Here is a 20,475-nt window from a genome sequence, read left to right as displayed (position 1 = left end):
GGCCGTCGCCCATGGGTGAGGAGGGCGCGCGCCTTCCTCTTCAGACGTCGAAGCCGCTGTTTTTTTTTTAAATATATAACTTTTTAATTAATTTAATTAAAGTTATATTATATTATATAAATAATTATTAATATAAAATAATATTTATTGTTAATAACATAATATTTTAATTATATAAAATAATATTTTATTTTAATTAAATAATTATTATATAAAATAATATTTGATTATTCATAAATATATAATATTATATATATATTAGATCTGAGATAAGGGCAAAAATGTCAAGAAAAATATATTTTTATAGCAAATTCGCAGTTAAAAGCGCGTGTAGGTCAATTTCTATACGGAGGAGTTTTTTTAACTTTATTTTATATCATAAGGGGTATTTGATACTTTAATTTTCATAAAAGACCTTTATTAATACCTGCTATATATACATATAATGTTTAATTCGTTCTGTTTCCAGTCCGCCCATTCCCATGACAACGACTCTATTAAAGATCAAATTTCATGTTGCTATGAAAATGAATCACCATATACTTTTGTTCGTACTAAGAAAGAGGACGTGCATTCCACATGAACCCACATATAATAATGGATATTTATAAAATAAATATTTAACTAAGAATCCAATAACACAATTAAATTTAATACATAAATTATATTTATTTTCTATTTTAAATATTTTAATAAATGATTTATTTTTGTTTTTAATTGTTAACCTAAATAAAATCATCAATTCAGAATAGTTTTTAATTCTTTTTTCTAACTATTAAGTAAATTGTGAACATGGAGATTTATTAATTTGAGGTGTAAGCCCAACCCTTTTTTTAGTGTGATTTCTTAGCACACATTCTAATGCGTGCGATTTTAGTACGGGTCCAAAGTTCTTGAATCTTGATGTTGGATTTGGGCTAATTGAGTGAAAGCTCTTGAAAAAGAGGACTTGCAACACGAAAGGTTAGCACTACGATGCTTAAGTTAATTTTGAATTTAAAAATAGATAAATATAAAAATGAATTATGGGACAAAAGTGAGAATTTCGTATATAAAAGCATAAAATTAGAATAATAGAGTAGCAGTAAGAGTAGTTCTAGAGTGTGTAAGAAGATGCTTGCCGAGGGGTACCTCTCCTATTTATAGAGGAGGAGTTCCCCTGTAACAGGGTCCTGCTGAGGGGAATCTGCATGGCCAGCAAGAAAGGCGAGATTCGTGGATAAGATTCCTTCTTATCCGTTCTTTAAGCAACAAATCTCTGGATGAAGGGGGACTCCTTCTTCTGGCAGACTCTTACCGCGTGAGGAGTACTTTCAAGCTGAAGAGACCACTCTCTTGATGGCACATTCCTTTCTACAAGCTAGCTTTGGAGGCCTCCGGACTAAACTTCCTCCTTAGGCCATATTTGAAAAAGTAGGCTCCTTTCCTTGACTGGACTTTAGTGTGGGGGGCACCTTCTTGGGCTGGGCCTAGTGGGCCTCCCTTATAGGTCGAACCAGATGGTAGGTTGTCCCCTTAAACATAGCGATTTGGGCGGGCTAACTCTCTTTTGGGTTGGTGGGCCTATATCTGGACCTAACACTTCTTATTGGGTCAATCTCTTTGGATCTACCCATCATTCAGTTTCCCCACTCTAAAGAGGAAGGATGCCCCTTTAATCCTTAGAGTAGGAGTTCCTGTTTCATTGGAAGGAAGGACCCGTCTTTATTCGTGAGGGAGGACGGTATCCCCTCGTTCCCTAAGTGGAAGGCCTCGGTAATAGTAATAGTGCAAATGTAATAAAAGTGTTTATTTTTTTATACAATTCTTAAAAAATATTATAATAGAAGTGCAAATATAAAAAATCTCTACCCATTCCATAATTTTGTCTGTGGCGTTGACGCCGAGGTCTTCTTATTTCCTCGTCTACATTTTGCATTGGCACATTTTGTGCCTCATTAAATCACCATCGGGATTAATGTCCAACTGACTTGATGTTGTTGCAAAACTAAACTCCACATTATCACGATATGCACTAAATAATAAAAATAGAATTGGTGAAATGTTGTATCCTGGTGCCTATGGTTAATTAATGTCAAGGCCAAGGTCAAGAAGTACATGTGAAAAATAATCTTCTATATGGATTGGCTTATATGGATTCGATTGAAACCAACCATCTTGTGGCGGTTGAGGCATTTAGTAATCTAGAGGCGGTTGAGACATGTAGTAATTTTGAGGTCTATACACTGTAGAAGAACTAGCTATACCCACCCAACATCATGACGTTCAACTGAACCAATAGACATTTGGTTAGAACTTCTTCTTTGCTTGTGGAATGTGGTAGGAGCATCATCGGATGGCGTAGTAATTTGTTGTGGTTGATGGACTATGGCTTCCTTAATAATATGTAATCGCATTCGAATTTGTCCACTAATTGACTATGCTCTTCAATATTTAGTGGTCTAGATTGACACAAAGCTTCAAGGGTATTCATCTCTGCTGCCTGAAGAACGTAGAAAAATAATGAATGTTGTGTTGTAAAAAGAATATTTAAAATAAAATATGCGATATAATATAACATACCATAACTTGCAACATAGGTGTGTCTCTAGGTTGTTACCCGCTTTCTACATGTTTGTCAGTAGATGACGATACGAAATTTCGTATTATGTTGCAATACCATTCCCAATAGCCTTGTTCTGTATCTCTTCTATTGGAAATGGGTGGCCTTTGTAAAATTGTGCCATATCGTTTTTATCATCTAGTGATGTATTGTATGTACTGTAGGTTCCAATTTGTGCCCGTGTGATTTTTTCGGGAGATCTGATGTAGGCTTATGTCCCGAGTATCCATTCCAACTGCCTTAAGATTACTACATGCCTCAACCACCTCAAGATGATTGGTTTCAATTGGCTCTATATATCCAACCCAAATAGAAAATTATTCTTACAAGTACATCTTGACCTTGGTTTTGGCATTAATCAATCCTATGCACCTAAATACAATATTTCACCAATTCTATTTTCATCATTTAGTGCATATTGTGATAATGTGGCGTCTAGTTGTGCAACAGCATCAAGTCGGATGGACATTAATCCCGGTGGTGATGATAATGAGGCACAAAATGAGCCAATGCAAAATGTGGGCGAGGAAATAAGAAAACTTTTGGATTCAACGTCACAGACGCAATTGTAGAACGAGTGGATATTTTTTATATTTGAAATTGTATAATTTATTGTATTTTTTATAATTGTATAAAAAATATACACTACTGTATTTGTACAGTTAATTGTATTTTTAAATTAATACAATTTTAATATTATAATTTTTTAGACTTTAATATATTGTTAAAAATTAATTTTATATAATTAATTTATATAAAATCAAATTAAATGAAAAAAAGGAGTTGTGATTGAATCAACGACATTGAGCATTTTTTTAAAAAAAAAAATATTTTAAAATTCGATTGGCGGATTACATCCGCGACTCGTTATAGTTTTATTATATATTTTATTTAAATTATATTTATATAATTTATTTTTTTAATAATAAAAGAATAATTAACCCTCCATCTCCATCTCCATGTATTAAGGTTTCAATCAATATTCTTGTTGTATGGGCCATCCTATCTTCTTTCCTTCAATAGAGGCCCCAAATGTAATTGCCCAGTCCAACAAGAAGTGATAGAAAGGAAATATGCTTGGTAAGTGGTAACTGAAGAGGGTTTTCGGCTAAGGATATAAGCTTTGTTATAATATATTTAAGATCTTGAAAATTATTTAAAGATAGATTTTGTAAAATTCATGTTTTGGATTTTATAATTTTTTTTTTTTAAAACAAATTTCACTTTACCTATTTTTTTCTTAGAACATCTTTCAAGCTTTATGGTCAATATTTCATAAGATAAAATATACTGATTATATTTCAATTTTAAGTTTCTAATCTTCTAACATCTAGTGTTGTATGAAAATTTGATATTAGATTAATTTTCATGTCAATATTTTCATTTTTGTAAAAAAAAAAAGGGTTATTTATTAAATTTTTATTTGGATTTAAACTAATATATGATATTTATAAAAGAATTTCAAAAAACATTAAACAAAAAGAATATGTCAAGGTAGTTGATGTTAATGATACTATGCTTCCTTTTATCATTTTACTAATAAAAAGAGTTTATTATGCCAACCAACTTAACATTTCATTTATCAAAATATTTTAGGAATTTATTTTAAAAATAGGATTCAATATCTTATAAAGTCCTAAAAAATCTTGTAATTAAGATGTTTTGAATGAACTCAGCTAAACACCCTCAAGTTGCGGTTTTGGGCAGCGGTGCCGATGGGATGTGCATTCATGGAGAAAAAACACATAATCAATTACCACATAAGTGTTGTAATGCCCAAAAAGGTGCAAATACATGAAAATGTTGAAAAGAGAATTATTCAGCATGCTTATTGCCTTCTTCGCCTGCTGGTGTATGGTCTTTTGTATAGAGACGGCGCCACCTCTCTCTTCCATATATCACCCAAAACACTAGAGACAGCATAACTGCAGTAGCAACCATCACCAGCCCAACATAAACCCGTTGGCTATATTTTCCTAGCCCAGGACAATAAGTGGCTTCTATTTCTAAGAACGTTTGCCGCACAAAACTGCAATCTTCAAGTTCAACCAGGAATGGACCATATCGGTACAAGCCGTAGCTCACATTTATAGTAGCAGCCATTTGATCATAAAGAGTCGGATTCAGACGTCCCGTCGTCACACAGATACCACTTGGTGATGTTTGACAGACATAGCCACTCCACACCTGCATTAATTAATATTAATGTAGGTTGTTGGTAAACCAGAAATGAAGTTAAAAAAAAGTGCCAAGTTTGGGACAATCACCTCTGTTGCATTGTTGAGATCCATTTCACCAGGTGCACACTCTCGATCCGTGAGGTCAGGATTAAATGGATTGCATAGGCTTGGCACAAGAGGACCAGATTGATTGTAGTACAAAGGCACAAAGTTTGGGGCAAAATTGATGTTTGACACATTACTGATGACTGTATTGATCACATTCACTAATTGGGATGTGACTTCTTTGCTTCTGTTCAAGGTATCTTGGGCAGTGGTTTTATCCACGCAAGGCAATATATCATCGAGAGCTGTGTGAGCTGTTGGATTTTGGACCCAATGGTTCATTGCTACACAAGTATCTCCCGTCACGCTGTTATTTCAACAACAAGATAAGATTGACAACAAGTCAGTCGTATCAGTTCAAAGGAGGAATACCAACGAAGCAGTAGTTAACATACTTGTGGAGAAGAAGAAAAATGCCACACAATATGAATGTTGCAGTCACAAGAATCCATCCACTAATCACCAAGCTGCAACAACAAATTCATCTTATATAGAATCTCATTTTAAGCATTGCTGTGCATGTGTATATATGGCGTGTGAGACAGAGAAATTGATAGTATTAAGCAGTTGTAAGTAAATAGGTAGGCTAGACACTCACATGTACACCAGAAGCTGCATGCCAAAAAGTGAAAAAACTGAAACAAGAAAGTAAATAGAGGTCACAAGTATAGCTAAGACAAGGTCGAATTGATGTTGAAGAAAACAGAATAGGCATACCGAACCCAAGAAATGTGAGACCAAGCATAACAGCAGAGAGTATGATAAGAGCCAATCTCCTGCAAGAAAATTGGAATATCATTTCCAACTATTAAAAAAAAAAGAGGAATTCTATTTGGTTGTATATATGTACACTGATTCTATTAGATGCTTGATGTCTTCTGAATTATCTCTCGTTTTAGTGGCAAGGGTAGTGGCTGAAGAGTCTATCGTCGTCTGAATCTGATCAATGTCTGTTTGGACATTAGGAGGCAGAGAAACTTGACTAATGTTAATTTGCTTGGCTGCAGAAAGATATTCAGACACATTCCTTAGATTCTCAGATGTGGTATCTGCCTGATGGACGACATATTCCAAAGTGTTTATGGTACTGCTATGAAATTTCTCTTGCCCAGTGTATAAGACAACACATCCGATGCTGAAAATGCAGGATAAAAAATTAGTTTGGACAGTGAGCAGCCAGCCAAGAATATAATACTCCACATGCATGTACCCACGTATATATGTGTGTGTTTGAGAGAGAGAGAGAGAGAGTACATTGCAGCAACCATAAAGAATATGAGGAAAAGCAGAGAGAGAGCATAAGCAATTGGAGAATAGCCATATGGTTCCCTTGGACAGCAACAGTGGCAGAGACAGACGAGAGATAAGCAGAGCCCAAAAACTGCAAACCAGATTGCCGCAATAGCAAAAAAAGCAACAGCAGTGTAACTGACTGACTGCAACAAAACATTAATGGGTTGATATTGATGAAAGAAAAAGATATTATTAACAAACAAGCTAACTCTCGAAACTCAACTCAACACTGAACAAGTAGTAGATCAGATATATATTGTACACAGGTGCAAGGTTATAATTATTATCAAGTTTGACGACTTACAGCCCAGTAATGGGGATTGGTGATGTTCCAGCCTCCGGTGTACCTTTTGAAATGATTAAGAGGGTCTTTTCTGTAGGTTCTCCTTGGAGCCAATACAAGATGATCAGTTGAGTCCACTTGGTCTCGTTGTGGTTCAGTAGTAGTTGAATTATCATAGAGCAACCTTTGGGTTCTTGTACCCCAAGGCCAAGACAAAGATTCACCTGCACAAGGTAGGTTTACCAAGCATGAAATCTTGACCCGACCCGCAACAATCTAAGGAGAGGAGACTATGTATGTGCGTGGCTTACCTGTTAATGCTTGAAACGTACAAGTAGTGGGAAAGTAAGAGTGTTTTGCAAGTGAAAATGGAAAGGGTGTGGAAGAAAGAAGCAGAAAATTAGTGGTTAGAAAGGCAAACAACAAAAGCAGCCACCTGCTAAAATTTAACGACATTGTTGGAATACAACTAGAGCTGATGTCTGAGAAGGGCTTAAGTAATGGTTTCTACTCTCTCTCTCTCTCTATAAAAAGTATATATATATATATATATATATATATGTATGATCAGTCTTCTTGTGAGTAAATTGCAGTAGAAGAAGTAGTCAAGGCATTCAAATCCTGCAGTAGCGTAAAGAGAGAGATGAATAATAATTCAGGCTTCATAGAAATTTTCTTCTACTGGCAGAGAAATGTCTGCAGCTTTGTTTTCCCACATAGAGGACACGGCGAACAAGAAAGTGTAAATAATATTTGTGTTGGGTGGGAAAGAGCTGAAAGATTTATTGGAAAATAGAACGTACAGTGGTGTTGGCTGAAAGGGATATATATTGCAATCAGATACATATCAATCATGGGGTGATGGGCTACAGCTATGTACTAATAATAATAATAATTGCATGATTCTAGTTTCACTTTTTTGACTCTTGTGTCCATCTTTACGAATCCCTTTTTCCCTCTGTTTTTCAAATTTAGATAAAGTGAGAAACAAGTGGCGGGTAGTGGCTGAAAATAAGACGACATGTTGGCCTACTCTCCTCGGACAATGAGCCCAGCCCAGACCAACATAAATGAGCCCAGAACAGTTTGGAACAGCGTAAGCCCACTTGGTTGGGGATGGGATGGGAAGAAATAGGCCCACAACACAATCAATCACATTTTATTTTTATGCATCCATCAATCTCCATTCCAAAGTCACACCACACCAATCGCTTTCCATAAATCAGACGTTATTATCATTATTAATAAGAAAAAGAAAAAAAACACTATATTTATTGTGTACTAGTAGTAATTAGTAGTGATTCTCACCCAATCGCGCGCGCGCGCGCGCACACACATCAGTAACAAAATGTTTATCCTTTTCATCCAATTTCCTTCTGGCCAGTCAGTTTACTTACTACTACTCTCCTCCCCTTTTCCTTACTTCCTCCTTTTTCTCAATCAAGAAACCCTCTCCCTCTCCATCCAACCCTTTTCAGGTCTCTTTCCATTCATCTCTGTTTTTGTTTTAGATTCACCTGTTATTCCCTCCCTCTTGCTTTCTTGTTTTACCCACATCCTCAAGATTGGATTTTCACTTACTTCTGCCTGCCCTCTTACTTCTCTGCCTCTAACATTTTGGTATTAATACCCATGCCTCTCCTTCTGTTTTTTCCTTTTCCTCGTGCTTCTTTCAATTTTCTAATCTTAATTCTGTGTTTTTGGGACTTAAACTAAGGATTTGGCGCCTTTCTTATTTTTATTTTTCTTTTGAATTTGCTTTAAGTTGAAGCTCCAGTTGTTGCTATCAAGGGCCTCGGCCTTTTCTTCATTATGACCACCGAAGATCTGCGATTCCAATTTTTTATTTTTGACAGCCATGCTACTGGTCCAGAGATATTGTCTTGGTGTCAATTGCTGGGCATGTTATAAATTAAGATACATCAGTAATTCTTTTTTTTTTTTTTTTTATCGTGAGAAGAGGATCAGATACATTGGGGATTCTAGATTATTTGTTTTGGTAGTTTTTCTATAGGTATTTCTCCTTTTCTTTTTGTTTTCTAGACTAGCTGGAAATTTTCGGAGACATCAGTCTGAGATCCTAGTCTTATGGGTCATGCGCAATGATTTTACTGATCTAGCATTTTTTTTTTTTTTTTTTTTTATCGTGAGAAGAGGATCAGATACATTGGGGATTCTAGATTATTTGTTTTGGTAGTTTTTCTATAGGTATTTCTCCTTTTTCTTATGTTTTCTAGACTAGCTGGAAATTTTCGGAGACATCAGTCTGAGATCCTAGTCTTATGGGTCATGCGCAATGATTTTACTGATCTAGCATTTTCTAGCCAATGGAAATTTTTTTATAACCATTTATTATAATCTAGTATTGGTGGAAAAATAGTACTGCCTGATCTCTTGAAACTTGTTTAGGTTTTTGTTGGTGATCAGGTCCCATCGTTCTTGTATCTATAGGATGGTGATGGTTGCTGTATATTGTTGGTGCAAAGGAGTTTACGTTGATTGAGCAGAATCCTAGAGCCGCTACATTGAATCTTGAATCGCAGTGAGGTTGGATATGAATTGAGATCATTTGTTGGAAAGGATTGACTGACACTCAACTGCATCAGTTCACTCAAATGCCTTCTGGAGACGTATGTTGATTTCCCATATATGTCACAGTGGAGATATTTACCCTTAGGTAATAGGTAAATACCTTATTGCGGTCTGTCACTTTTGTTATTGTGGTTACTGGTAAAAATGAAGATGAAAGTTAAGTGAAAAAGAGAAACATAAAAAAACGTATTTCCTTCAGTCCCCTCCTGTCTGATCCTCTTTGAGTACTATCTCGTGAATTTCAATTACTAATTGTTTTTAATAGGACCTACAGAAACATCCTGTTTTACTTCCTCTTGGCCCAGAACAACCATCCTTATCTCGGTTGCCAACTTATTTAATCTCCCTCAAGTGTAAAAGTCATGTGCTAAATCGATCTGCCATATTTTGAATTACTTATTTTGGGAGTACTGGAGTTCCTTATGAATATGTTCTGAATTTTTCTATACAACACTTAGTTTTGTCTTCTACCCCTTGCTGCTGCTGCTCTCTCTCTCTATATATATAAATGTTGACATGCTCTTATGTTTACCTAAATTACCTTTACCAGAAGGTGTCTGTAAGCCTTTCCTTTTCAATGATTGTAACCATCATTAGTTTCAGGCTTCGACACTCTTGAATAAGATGGGAAGTAATGGTGGTGAGCGCATAAAGGTTCCTGCAAATGACACAGCTGAATGTTCTGAAACTACTGTTGAGATAAAGATCAAGACATTGGATTCTCAAACTTTCACATTGCGAGTGGATAAATGCGTAAGATACACTGTCTTCTGACTTTGTACTACTCCGAATTGCTAACTGCTGATTATTCTGTGACATATTAGGTTAACCTGAGCGGTTTTTATTAAGAACCTTGTTTTGATGCTTGAGCTACCTACCTTAATGCCTAGTTATGATGACAGAGTTATGGAAGACATGAGTCACACATCAACTTCACTCTCTTAAATGAAGGATTTTAATCTTTGTCTATAATGTTCAGTTAACTCCCAAGCTAATCGATAAGAACATGTAACTTGAAGACTTTCACTCTATTACATTATGTTTCCATTTTGTAATTTGATTGGTTATTAAGGTCATTTACTGTGTGCTGATGAATGTGAGGGGTTGATTGATGTAAAAGTGGGGCATATGATGGATTTCGGGCTTAAGGGTAGGAGTAATGCTATTTTCAAATTGGAGACAAGTATTGCAACTGGTGTAGGTGGTCATTAGCTGAAAACTTTGTTGCCGAAAAGGCTGTTTATGAGCGGAGAGAAGGAAACAGTAATGGGAGAGGATGTGCAGGTTGCATTTTTCTATTTATTTGGAAGCTGTAATTTTGGTGGTACATTTTACTTTTTCCAGAAAAAGTGGCTGGCATTTTCCCAGCCTCATGCACATCCATGTCTTCGTAGCACCATAAAACACGTTGCCACTGGCTGGAAATTTTGAGATTTCCTTTCTTAGTGTCAACTTTTTCAGTTTCTTAGTTCGAATGCAGGTGCCTGTTCCTGAATTGAAGGAACAGAATTTTACTAAAGCATGTTTACACTGGCTGGAACTTTTGAAATTGCCACTTATTTTCAACTTTCTCAGTTTCTCAGTTTGCTAATGCAGGTGCCTGTTCCTGAATTGAAGGAACAGATTGCATCTGTAACTGGTGTCCTCTCTGAGCAACAACGCCTTATATGCCGTGGTAAAGTTTTGAAGGACGACCAGCTTCTCTCAGCTTATCGTATCCTTTTATTCTTTATGCCTTATATGTATTTCCTCAAATGTTTGTTCACCTATACTCTGCATTGTTTGCTTTGAAGTCATAGAAAAGGGTTACCACAATTCTTTTGACTCTTCCTATTCTTCATTTCTTTCATTTTTTCTTTTCGGGTGGCATATTGGAATCTGGAAGTTTTCTTTTGAACATTTGCTCATTTACTTGAGAAAGTTCAACTTCAAGGTTAACTTACTGACTTGCTACTGTATTATGGTTAATTTACTGACTTGCTCCTGTACAATGAAGAACTGTACCTAACTCCCATAAGAATGTCTATCTGTTTATGCCAGTCAGGTACATGTAGTATATTTTTACAAGAAAATAAGGGTTAGTTCCAGAGGATAGATAATCATGTTAAAAGAATTCTTGATTCTTCCATTTATTGTTTTGCTTGAGTTCTTTAATTCATATATTTATAGATGTGGAAGATGGTCATACGCTACACCTTGTCGTGAGACAACCGGTTGCTTTATCGTCAGAGCTGTCTGATCATGCAGGTTTGGTTCAGTTTGGGATTATCTTTTTGAATTATGGTTTTGATTCTGAAGTTTTTAACTTCTACTAGATGTACGCAGGAGACAAATTGCATCCCTTAGCCCAGCAATAGAGAATCTTTTTCGTCTTTCATTTTTGGATCTTTATACTTCTCATCTAAAATATGTAAAAACAGAGCTACTGTGTTTGTTATCCCTGTAAACTTCTCTTATTTTGAAAATAAAATACATATGATGCTTTTGGTTGGAAGGAGCTTCTGAATGTGCTGTAACTAATTTCAGATTTATAATTAAATTGTTTGGCAAGGCCATTAGAGTAAAAATTCTCAATTGTGATAATATGTGCCAAATATGTCACTAAATAGGTTATAGTTAAACTATGCATTTGCTATGGCATAATCTAGAAAAAGTCCCTCCTCACATGCTTAGATAACCCAGGTAATCAGAAATTTTGTTGATTATATTAGTGAATAACCTTTGCTAAACATGCATCTTACCTTTTCATTGATAATCAATAATCAGATCAATGTTGCATCAAACACCATCTTTAGTAAAGTTAAAGTACATAACACAATTATTAATTCATCAAAAGAAATGACTAACCTGTAAATGATTGAAACCATTCCGATCCCATACCTGATACTTTGACTATGGTCGCTCCGTGATGTTATGCATGTGTCTTAGTTTGGAAAGTAAATCCATAACTAAATGAGTGTTTTTCACCACATTAACAGATTTAAGATTGTCCACGGACTGCCGAGACAGTGTTTGACTTTGTGAACACTGAACACTTCCTTTAGTTTGTTTTATCAGCATTGATGTGCCATATTTCAAGGTTGAGCAACCAGTAATCTGAATACGAGGCTCCTTGTATCTACAGCAACTGATCCAGCATCAAGTACTGGGCTCAATCTGGGCAATCGTGTAGGTCCCGGTATGGTGGTTGGAACCTTCAATATATCGGAGCAGGGTGATGGAGCTTTTCCTGATCTAAATCGGGTAACCATACGACTTTCCACAAGATCATATGAGCTCAACTGGACAAATTTATGTTGTGGTTCTGTATCTTGCAGATTGTTTCCGCTGTACTTAATTCTTTCGGAGTTACAAGATATGGAAGTGGCAGTGGAGCGATTGATCTTAATGTAAGTGCTTTTAAGGTTTGATACAAGGCCATGCTCATTTGGCACTTCCTCTCAGTAGACAACTTAATTTCCTACCTCTGCAAGAGGATCAATCAATGCTGTTATGGTTTTTATTGGCCAGCAACCTCTGCTGGAACATCTGTCAACAGCACCTGGCGTCAGTAGTACCAGAAATTTAAGCAGACTGCAATCTGACCAAGCAGCTTCAGTAGCAGTTCCTGTGGAAGCTCTGCAGTCACCGGTAGCCTTGGAGTTATTTTTTCTGTGCATTCAATATAAAATTTTTATGTTGGAAAAACTAGTACCGAAATTTGAGTATTCTCTACAAAATAGTGTGGAAGTGTTCTAATCCCAGTTTTGATCATCTTTGTTGACTGAGGTTTCTCCATATTCATAATTTTACACCAGATTATACCCGATTCATTGACTACTTTGTTACAGTACTTGAGTCACTTGAGACAAGAATTTCTTGCCAACGGTTAGGAGCTTTCTCTTCTATTTAGATTTATCTTCCTCTATTATAGTCTACAAGCCTTTTGGCTTAAGTTTATGACTTTTGGATGCCCAGATGGAGGGCAGAGTGCAATCGCTCGAAATGCTGGTTCTTTTGAGAGTGATGGGCATGACTTAGAAGCTGCTGCTCATTCTAGTGACCCCAGAGGACTTCTGACACCTGAGTCCTTGGCAGAGGTGATAACAACCACCAGACAACTGCTTCTGGAGCAAGCTACTGAGTGCTTACTGGTATGTGATCAAACCATCTAACTGCTACTGAGAGGAATAAATGAAAGTTGTTTGTTAATTTTTGCTTGGACAAAAGACGAGAGCTTTCTAGATGAAAAAAGTTGTATGACTGTGGTAAAGACAATGCAGCAGTGTTGGTATCAACCGGATTCTCATTGAAACTGTAACCTCTGATTATGTGGTGTAATCTTGTCAGCTGATCTATTTAGTGCTAGTGTTTCGTTCATTTCTTGGGAGCAGAAACAGGATCAGCAGATAAATGATGTTGATGTTTCTATATTTCCAGTTTATAGTTTTACATTATTTAAAACAAGATTGGTTGAGGCAAACATCAAGTGATCTTCTGCATGGAATCTAGACTCTTGTTCTATTTATTTCCTTTTGTACTGATTTGGAATTTCTTCGACTTAGTAGTGTTTGCAAACCTTAAACAATGGTATTAAGAAATTGGAAAAGGGATTTTGTTTCCTCGGTTCTGAAGATGTACTTATTCTACTACCATCGTTTGAGCTCTAAAGCTTGCGGTGCTGCCTTCTTTATATTTTTCTTTCACCCTCTTCTAAAAGGTATGCGTATGGGCCAGCAGGAGAACTTGGAAACCATTTGGCTTATTGGAAAACTTTTACTTGTGAATGTGGTTATGTAGGACTAGGCTTGAATGCAGGTGGGTGGTTTTGGCTTTAAGGTTTGTTTTCCTGAAATGAACACTCCTTGTTCAATGGCAACAAATGAGTCGCTAGATCATTGCATCTTGTTTGCAAGTGCTCTCGTAGCCATGAGAAGTCTAGGTCTCCAGTCTCCCTGAATATTGTAGGAGATGAAAGCCCTTATGACGCTGCTGCATAGGATGGAAATCAAGTTTCCGTTACCATGAAAGAGTTGAAACTCGAACTATTGCTATTAGAAGGCTTCTGGTACTATAACTCTGTTTTTGTACCGCAGCAACTTTCAGGACAGCTGGAATCTCATTCAAGTGTGATGGATCCGTTGGAGCGGTCAAGAATTCAATCAAATGCTATAAGATCAGGAGCTCTTTTTCAAAATTTAGGTGCATTGCTGCTTGAGCTTGGTAGGACAATAATGACTCTGAGAATGGGTCGAGCACCGGTACATTCGTTTACTTCCTGTTTTGTGTTTCATATTTCCTGATTGCAGTTTAGGAAAGAAGTTTCTTTAAAAGATTGCTTTTGACACTTTCCTCTAACCGGTTGTGGTAATTTTTTCCTTGATGCTCATGTTCCTTAGGCTGATGCGCTGGTGAATGCAGGGCCCTCTGTCTTTGTATCCTCAACAGGGCCTAATCCTATCATGGTTCAGGTGGTTTTTTGCTAAATGAGTTTCCTCTCTTGCAATGTGGAACTCAGATGTGCTAGCTTATTTTCTGTTTTATATACCATCTGCAGCCGCTGCCTTTCCAACCAGGAGCAACTTTTGGTTCAGTTCCTGTTGGCACTGTTCAGCATGGCTCTGGTTTAGCTGGAGGTTCTGCTGGTACAGGGTTTCTCCCAAGAAATATTGACATCAGAATACGAGCAGGTGCTCTACTCTGGAGACGCCTGAATTCCTCCAATCAACTCAGAGAAACCATGCCCTTTTCTTCCTAATAACATTATGCAGGTTTCACATATGTTGAAACTTAATGCTTTACTTATTATTTCTTTTGTAACCAGGATCATTATTTCCTCGAAGAGAGCCAACTAGTTCACAACCTCAGGGGCAAGTTGCTCCAATATCTGCCAATAGTGTAAATTCAGGTCAACAAGATGCTGCACCGCTTGATCGAAATGTACACAACAGGGAACCACAATTGAGAGCAATTCCTATTAGAACTGTAGTTGCTGCAGTCCCCACTTCTGTTGGTCGTGGTTCAGATTCATCTCGTGGTTCAATAGGTATCTTATATCCAGTTTTGGCAAGAGTTCAACATGTATCTTCAGGAAATTCTAGTGGTACAAGAGCATCGCAGGCATCGGACCGCACTGAACAACCTATTCCTGATTCTGCAGCTGAACAGCAAAACTTATCTGGAGGGAATGGTAAACCTGCAACTATTCGGACTTGCTTGTTAAGTTTGATTAGGTCAGAATATATATGTATTTTGAATATTCATGGTGAATAAGATGGTGATATTTTATTAGGGTATTCTCTGCAATATGAATCTATGTAGTTACATACGTTTGGGTCGATCATCTGTAGATAAAAAGTTACCTCAGCATTAGCTGACATTATCACAAAATCAAGTACATGGTACAAATTCAATACAATAAAGAACTTGAAACATTAACATAAATGGGAATCTAAATTACTGGCGCTAGTTATAATTGAGTCATTAGCATGATATTTTCTGTGTAATCATGGAAAAAGAGAATAAAGTCAAACAGGGTTATGCATTTGTGTATATGCTTCTGAGGATATTATATATCTGTGCTTTGCATGCATGTACTAACCATTTTACAGAGTGGGATTGTGAGAAAGACTGAAAGCTCTTTTGCTAAATTTATAAATCATGATAGGCTAATCGTTCATGCATCTTTTTCAGGCAACAATAATGTACCTTCTGAAGCACTTAATGATCAAGGATTCTCTGGCCGGATCAGAGGAGGACTTGAGCAGCTGCTAAGTACAATATTCCCAGGGGAGCATATCCTCAGTGATGATGCGTACCCCCAAGGTTCAGGTTCTTTTCCTGGCCATTCTGGAGCGGCTCAAGATATTAGTAGTTCTCAGGAGTCAGCATCAATAGTGAGTGGTGACGGGATACTTTTATCTAACATACTGCGTCAGATAATGCCCATACTCTCTGAGAGCAGTCAAGCTGAGTCAAACTTGCCATCTACTGAAGGAGCAATCTCTGATGAAACGCAGGTGATGTGACGTATCCAATTCATATGATTTTAAAAGGATTAAATTGGAGATCATTCTGGCTCAACCTAGATAGATAATAGTGGGAATCTTTCTTCCTTTTCCTATTTCTTTGGTGAGATCATGTGCACAATCAACATTATTGAAAATAGTGAGCTTGTGCATGTGAATTTATTATCATAATGCATCTAATAGATTTACTGGGATTGTGGCACATGTGCAGGTTGATGGCAATCCAGATCGGATTGCTTCTCCTCATCATCGGCGAGGACCCGACTCACCACCAAGTTCAAAACGTCAGAGGGTATGACATTTATTTGTTATTATTCTTTCTTCAGTTTATATGACAAGCTTGAAAAACTGTTTGGTTTTGGAATCAATTGCCTTTTGTCATAACCAGGCCTTTGCAGTTTGAAGGTGGCTATATAAAGATTATGTCGAGATATTTTTATTACTATGGCATCTTGTTTGGCAACCCTAAAGTAAGTTTTGTTCCTAATGGTACAGAGGGAGTAAGCTCAAGGGGATATCCACATGTATTCATGCCGGTTGCTGCAGCGAAAACCTTTTGGTGGAAGAGATGCTCTGAGTCTGAGATGACCAAAATGTCCATTGGTGAGATATAGATGAGTCTGAATGACTCGGCAGCAGCTAAAGATATTAGTGATATATGATATAGGAGTTACAGAGAGTCATATATAGTTGCTTTTTTAATTCTTTCATCACCTTCCTTGACTTTCTCAATTCTTAATTTATTAGCTTGGTTCACTGGGAATCAAACACGGTATGTGTGTATACTGCACACACTCATTCATCACAATCATGGTTAGTATTTGTCAATTATCTATGCACCAAGTCAAATATTGAATAAAATATGGGATGCGGATGAAATACTTGGCCTCATACCATCATGATTCATCAGTCCAGTTTCCTTCTTCAACTTTTCCAATGAATTCCCACAAGGGAAGGGAAGATCATCATAGTACATTTGGTAGTAAAAGTTATTTGTTATAGCATGCCTGAATTTTGCAATCTCGCTGCCATTGAGCTTCTGTTGGCAAACAGCTGCACACTGCGAATTCCAACTCATATAAAGCATTTGCTAACCTGTCACTATTCAGAGCGTCCCTTCTCTCCAAGCACATGATCTGCCAATGAGACAAATAATAATATAAGGACCCATATTCATGCCAAAGGCCTCAAAGCTACTTGCAAATGCATTTCAACAAAATCACAGTATATTCATCATATGTTTCTTGCATTTAATTTGCATCATTATTGTACTAATTTAAAACCCACTACCATATATATATATATATATATATAATATTAGGAGGAAAATATCAAGTGATGATTCTAATAATGTGACCAAAATAATCTTTGTATAATGGGATGCAATTTCAGGTTGAAGCCGTGATTTGGATGTATGGGCATTTGTTTGATGGCCTTCTGTTGACGACATTAATTGATGTATTTTTATTCATGTGTTGCAGATGAGCGGTGAGGTTATAATAAGGTGTTTGATGATGATATGGCTCATAGCGATGATATTGTTACTTGCAATACTTTGTTCGAATCTTCAGGGTTGTTCGAGCTTTTTTTTTCTTTGTTTTAAAAGAACCACCCTATTGGATGTGGGGCTCTTTTGGGTCCTCATCCCTTTTATATTAAATCCAAAAGAATTAAGAATACAGTGGGGAGTACGAACTTTCTAAAATTTCTAAGAAAGCTATAAATAAGGAGAACTATTTCCTTACACTTAAAACAAGTCTTACCCAATCTAATGGCATGTTTGAGATTGCATAGATAATTTGGCGTATCAATAAGTTTCTACCACTGTGTCAAATAAACACTAAGAGCATGCATCTCAGCACCTGCAAAAAGAAATTTAACGAAACCACAAAAGCCATATAAAAACTGCTCCTGCAAACTGTACCTTCTATCTGAGAATTATCAATAAGTGCACTAGAAAGTCAAAAAATATGGAGCAGAGCTATATAACAAAACCATTTAGCAAGGTACCACAAACAACATTCATTTGCATTGTTCTTGAAAACACAAAACCACCATATAATAAAGGCCATCTCAGATACGATACAGACCATTTTATCAGAAAAACAGAGTACCCTCAATTTCAAGCAAAAGTAATAAGGTGAACCTGTAGGTATTAAGTTCTTATGACCGAATATAAGGAGATTCTTTTGGAAAGATTTCTTCACAGCTCTACTAGGGTCGAAAGGAGCATTGGATGAGTTTTGCACAATGTTCGCATATGATATTCTTGTTGGAGGAGCAGCAGGTGTTTTGGGAGATGGTGGTGGGTTGGGGTCTGGGGGTTCATTAGGGAGAGGGTCTTGTAAAATTTTTCATAAAATTTCCATTTAACTTCTGTACATGAAAATTAAATAAATTCTGTAATGTCCAAGAACTTGATGTATCATAATTTTAACATAAACACAAACTCTTACCTTGATCCATTACTTGAAATTACTTGCAGATTACCGAAAACTCTTTAAGATTATCCCCTCTAGCCTCTCCTTTCAGTTCTTCTTGATGGTTAGAAGTGTATGTTAGACTATGGAATTACATAAGACCTTTTTACTTACAACCATTAGTCCAACCTTTACAATTCTTTATGAGGTAGAGGAGAGGGTATCTAGACCCTTGGTTGTAATCCAATTCAATGCTAACTTAATCATCAAAGTTAGACCTTTCAATTACCACTATAAAATATCCTTAATGTACACTCTACACTTTATGTCACATGGACCACAGTGATTGTAATATAAAATATGCAGCAGTCTTTAAAGTATACATCCACACTGGTGCACATTATTATCCAGTACTGAAATAGAAACTAAATTTCTAGCGCATTCAGGTACATAGAGACACTTTTCTAGATCTAAATGACCCAGTGTCCAAGATCAATCTGTACGTCCCTATACCCTCGATGCGTGCCTTCATTCTATTTCCCATAAACAAGTATTGTTCAGGTCCGTTTATGGGCTGGATTGAACTGAATCCCTGTGTAACATGAGACACATGAGTAGTACCACCAGAATCTAACCACCAGGTATTAAAAGGAACTTCAATAAGATTTGATTCGAAACATACAAAAACATAATGTATACCTTTCATTTCGAACCAAGCCTTTCTTTTTGGGCATTCTTTCTTTACATGCCCAAGTTTCCTGCAGAAGTAACATCTCTGCTCTTTATGGACATGACCCTCATTGACCTTCATTGGGGTCTTTCCTTTACCCTTACCCCTTTTTCTTGTTTTTTCTTTACTGTTGCTAGCACCATCATTAACTGTGAGGTGGACAGAGTGTTCCTTTATTTTCTTCAATCTCCCTTCCTCCTGAACCAGCATGGCTTTAAGCTCTTGAAAGTTCTATTTTTCTTTTATGGTGTTATAATTCATCTGGAACTGGCCAAACTCAGAATTGATAATAAACTATACTAGGAACGAGTCGTTCACATCCATCTCCAGAGCCTTCAACTTTGTTGCTAGATTTGACATCTCAATCACATGATCATGAATGAAGCACGACCAATTAAACCTCTTCGTGGTCAGCTCACTCATGAGGCTCCCAACAATGGACTTATCTGTAATGTCCGATTGGGAATACTCCTTTATTTTCATCAAAAATTCCCTAGCATTGTCAGTCTTAGGCATCGATGGCTTCGTTGATTCTGCTATGGTCATCCTCATCAAGTTTAAGCCCAGCTGATTAGACTTTTCCCAAGCCTCAAAGTATGACTTTTCGGCTGCTGTGCTGGTATCCACTATGGCTTTGGACTTTCCTTCAATAACTATCGCTAAATCCAAATTCATAACACCCAGTTGAAAGTGAATTTGTTCAGACCATTCAGCGTAGTTAAACCCGTTAAACTTGATAATAGAGTTACTCGATGCGAACATGTTCAGTGATGCTGCAAGACATTAATACATGTCAATATTGTAATGCATTGAGTTTAACTGTACTATATCCAGACGATCATACACCAAAACTTTAAGCGCATATTCAAGTTAACCTTTGGGTTTTCCTTAATACACAAATAACTATAATAATGCCGAATAATTTTCTTTTATGGATAATCAAATAAACATGAATATTATTTTTGGATAAAAAAACATGTCTGTTGATTAATCCCTATAATGTCATTGATTATATTGCAATGATCCACCTTTGGGTGACCTCCAAGCAGCATAATCAAACAACCCAATTGTTCAATCAAAACTTTAATGTCATCCTGAATAATTCGAATAAGTTTAGTTTATATTTTTAATTATTATTTCTGCCAGGTCACTTTGGTGACTAACAAGCTACTTTTAAAAAATTAAACATAAAACTAAAACACCTTACATATCTAATATACCTTTAAGCTTGGCCACTTTGATGACTAACAAGCTAGTGCGTGA

General features: G+C 36.5%; 2 protein-coding genes across 13 annotated transcripts; one reads left to right on the top strand and one right to left on the bottom strand.

Annotated features, from left to right (window-relative positions):
• On the bottom strand, positions 4,330-7,263 carry LOC105166530. The gene is made up of 9 exons (XM_011086309.2): positions 6,775-7,263; positions 6,485-6,687; positions 6,142-6,323; positions 5,738-6,022; positions 5,605-5,663; positions 5,486-5,522; positions 5,283-5,354; positions 4,870-5,194; positions 4,330-4,789 (listed from the first exon to the last, which is right to left on the bottom strand). The coding sequence occupies exons 1-9, from the start codon at positions 6,917-6,919 to the stop codon at positions 4,418-4,420; spliced, it is 1,680 nt and encodes a 559-aa protein (XP_011084611.1). The 5' UTR covers positions 6,920-7,263; the 3' UTR covers positions 4,330-4,417.
• Positions 7,789-16,976, top strand: LOC105161843 (ubiquitin domain-containing protein DSK2a-like). Of its 12 annotated transcripts, none has more exons than XM_011081489.2 (17): positions 7,789-8,083; positions 8,873-9,147; positions 9,653-9,808; positions 10,652-10,769; positions 11,225-11,302; positions 12,180-12,298; positions 12,373-12,444; positions 12,566-12,685; positions 12,853-12,922; positions 13,013-13,188; positions 14,131-14,295; positions 14,434-14,505; positions 14,592-14,724; positions 14,859-15,224; positions 15,728-16,053; positions 16,274-16,354; positions 16,558-16,976. In XM_011081489.2, the coding sequence occupies exons 3-17, from the start codon at positions 9,680-9,682 to the stop codon at positions 16,564-16,566; spliced, it is 2,034 nt and encodes a 677-aa protein (XP_011079791.1). In that variant the 5' UTR covers positions 7,789-8,083; positions 8,873-9,147; positions 9,653-9,679; the 3' UTR covers positions 16,567-16,976. The 12 variants fall into 12 exon arrangements, with proteins under 12 accessions (XP_011079791.1, XP_020550040.1, XP_020550034.1 ...); XM_020694381.1 differs by having other exon boundaries at positions 7,790-8,083; positions 8,915-9,147; positions 9,659-9,808; XM_020694375.1 differs by having other exon boundaries at positions 7,790-8,083; positions 8,891-9,147; positions 9,659-9,808.

The sequence above is a fragment of the Sesamum indicum genome, linkage group LG1 (assembly GCF_000512975.1).
Source record: "Sesamum indicum cultivar Zhongzhi No. 13 linkage group LG1, S_indicum_v1.0, whole genome shotgun sequence".
NCBI lineage: Eukaryota > Viridiplantae > Streptophyta > Magnoliopsida > Lamiales > Pedaliaceae > Sesamum > Sesamum indicum.
The sequence above is the reverse complement of the archived record's forward strand: the minus strand, read 5'-3'. Positions and strand labels throughout refer to the sequence as shown.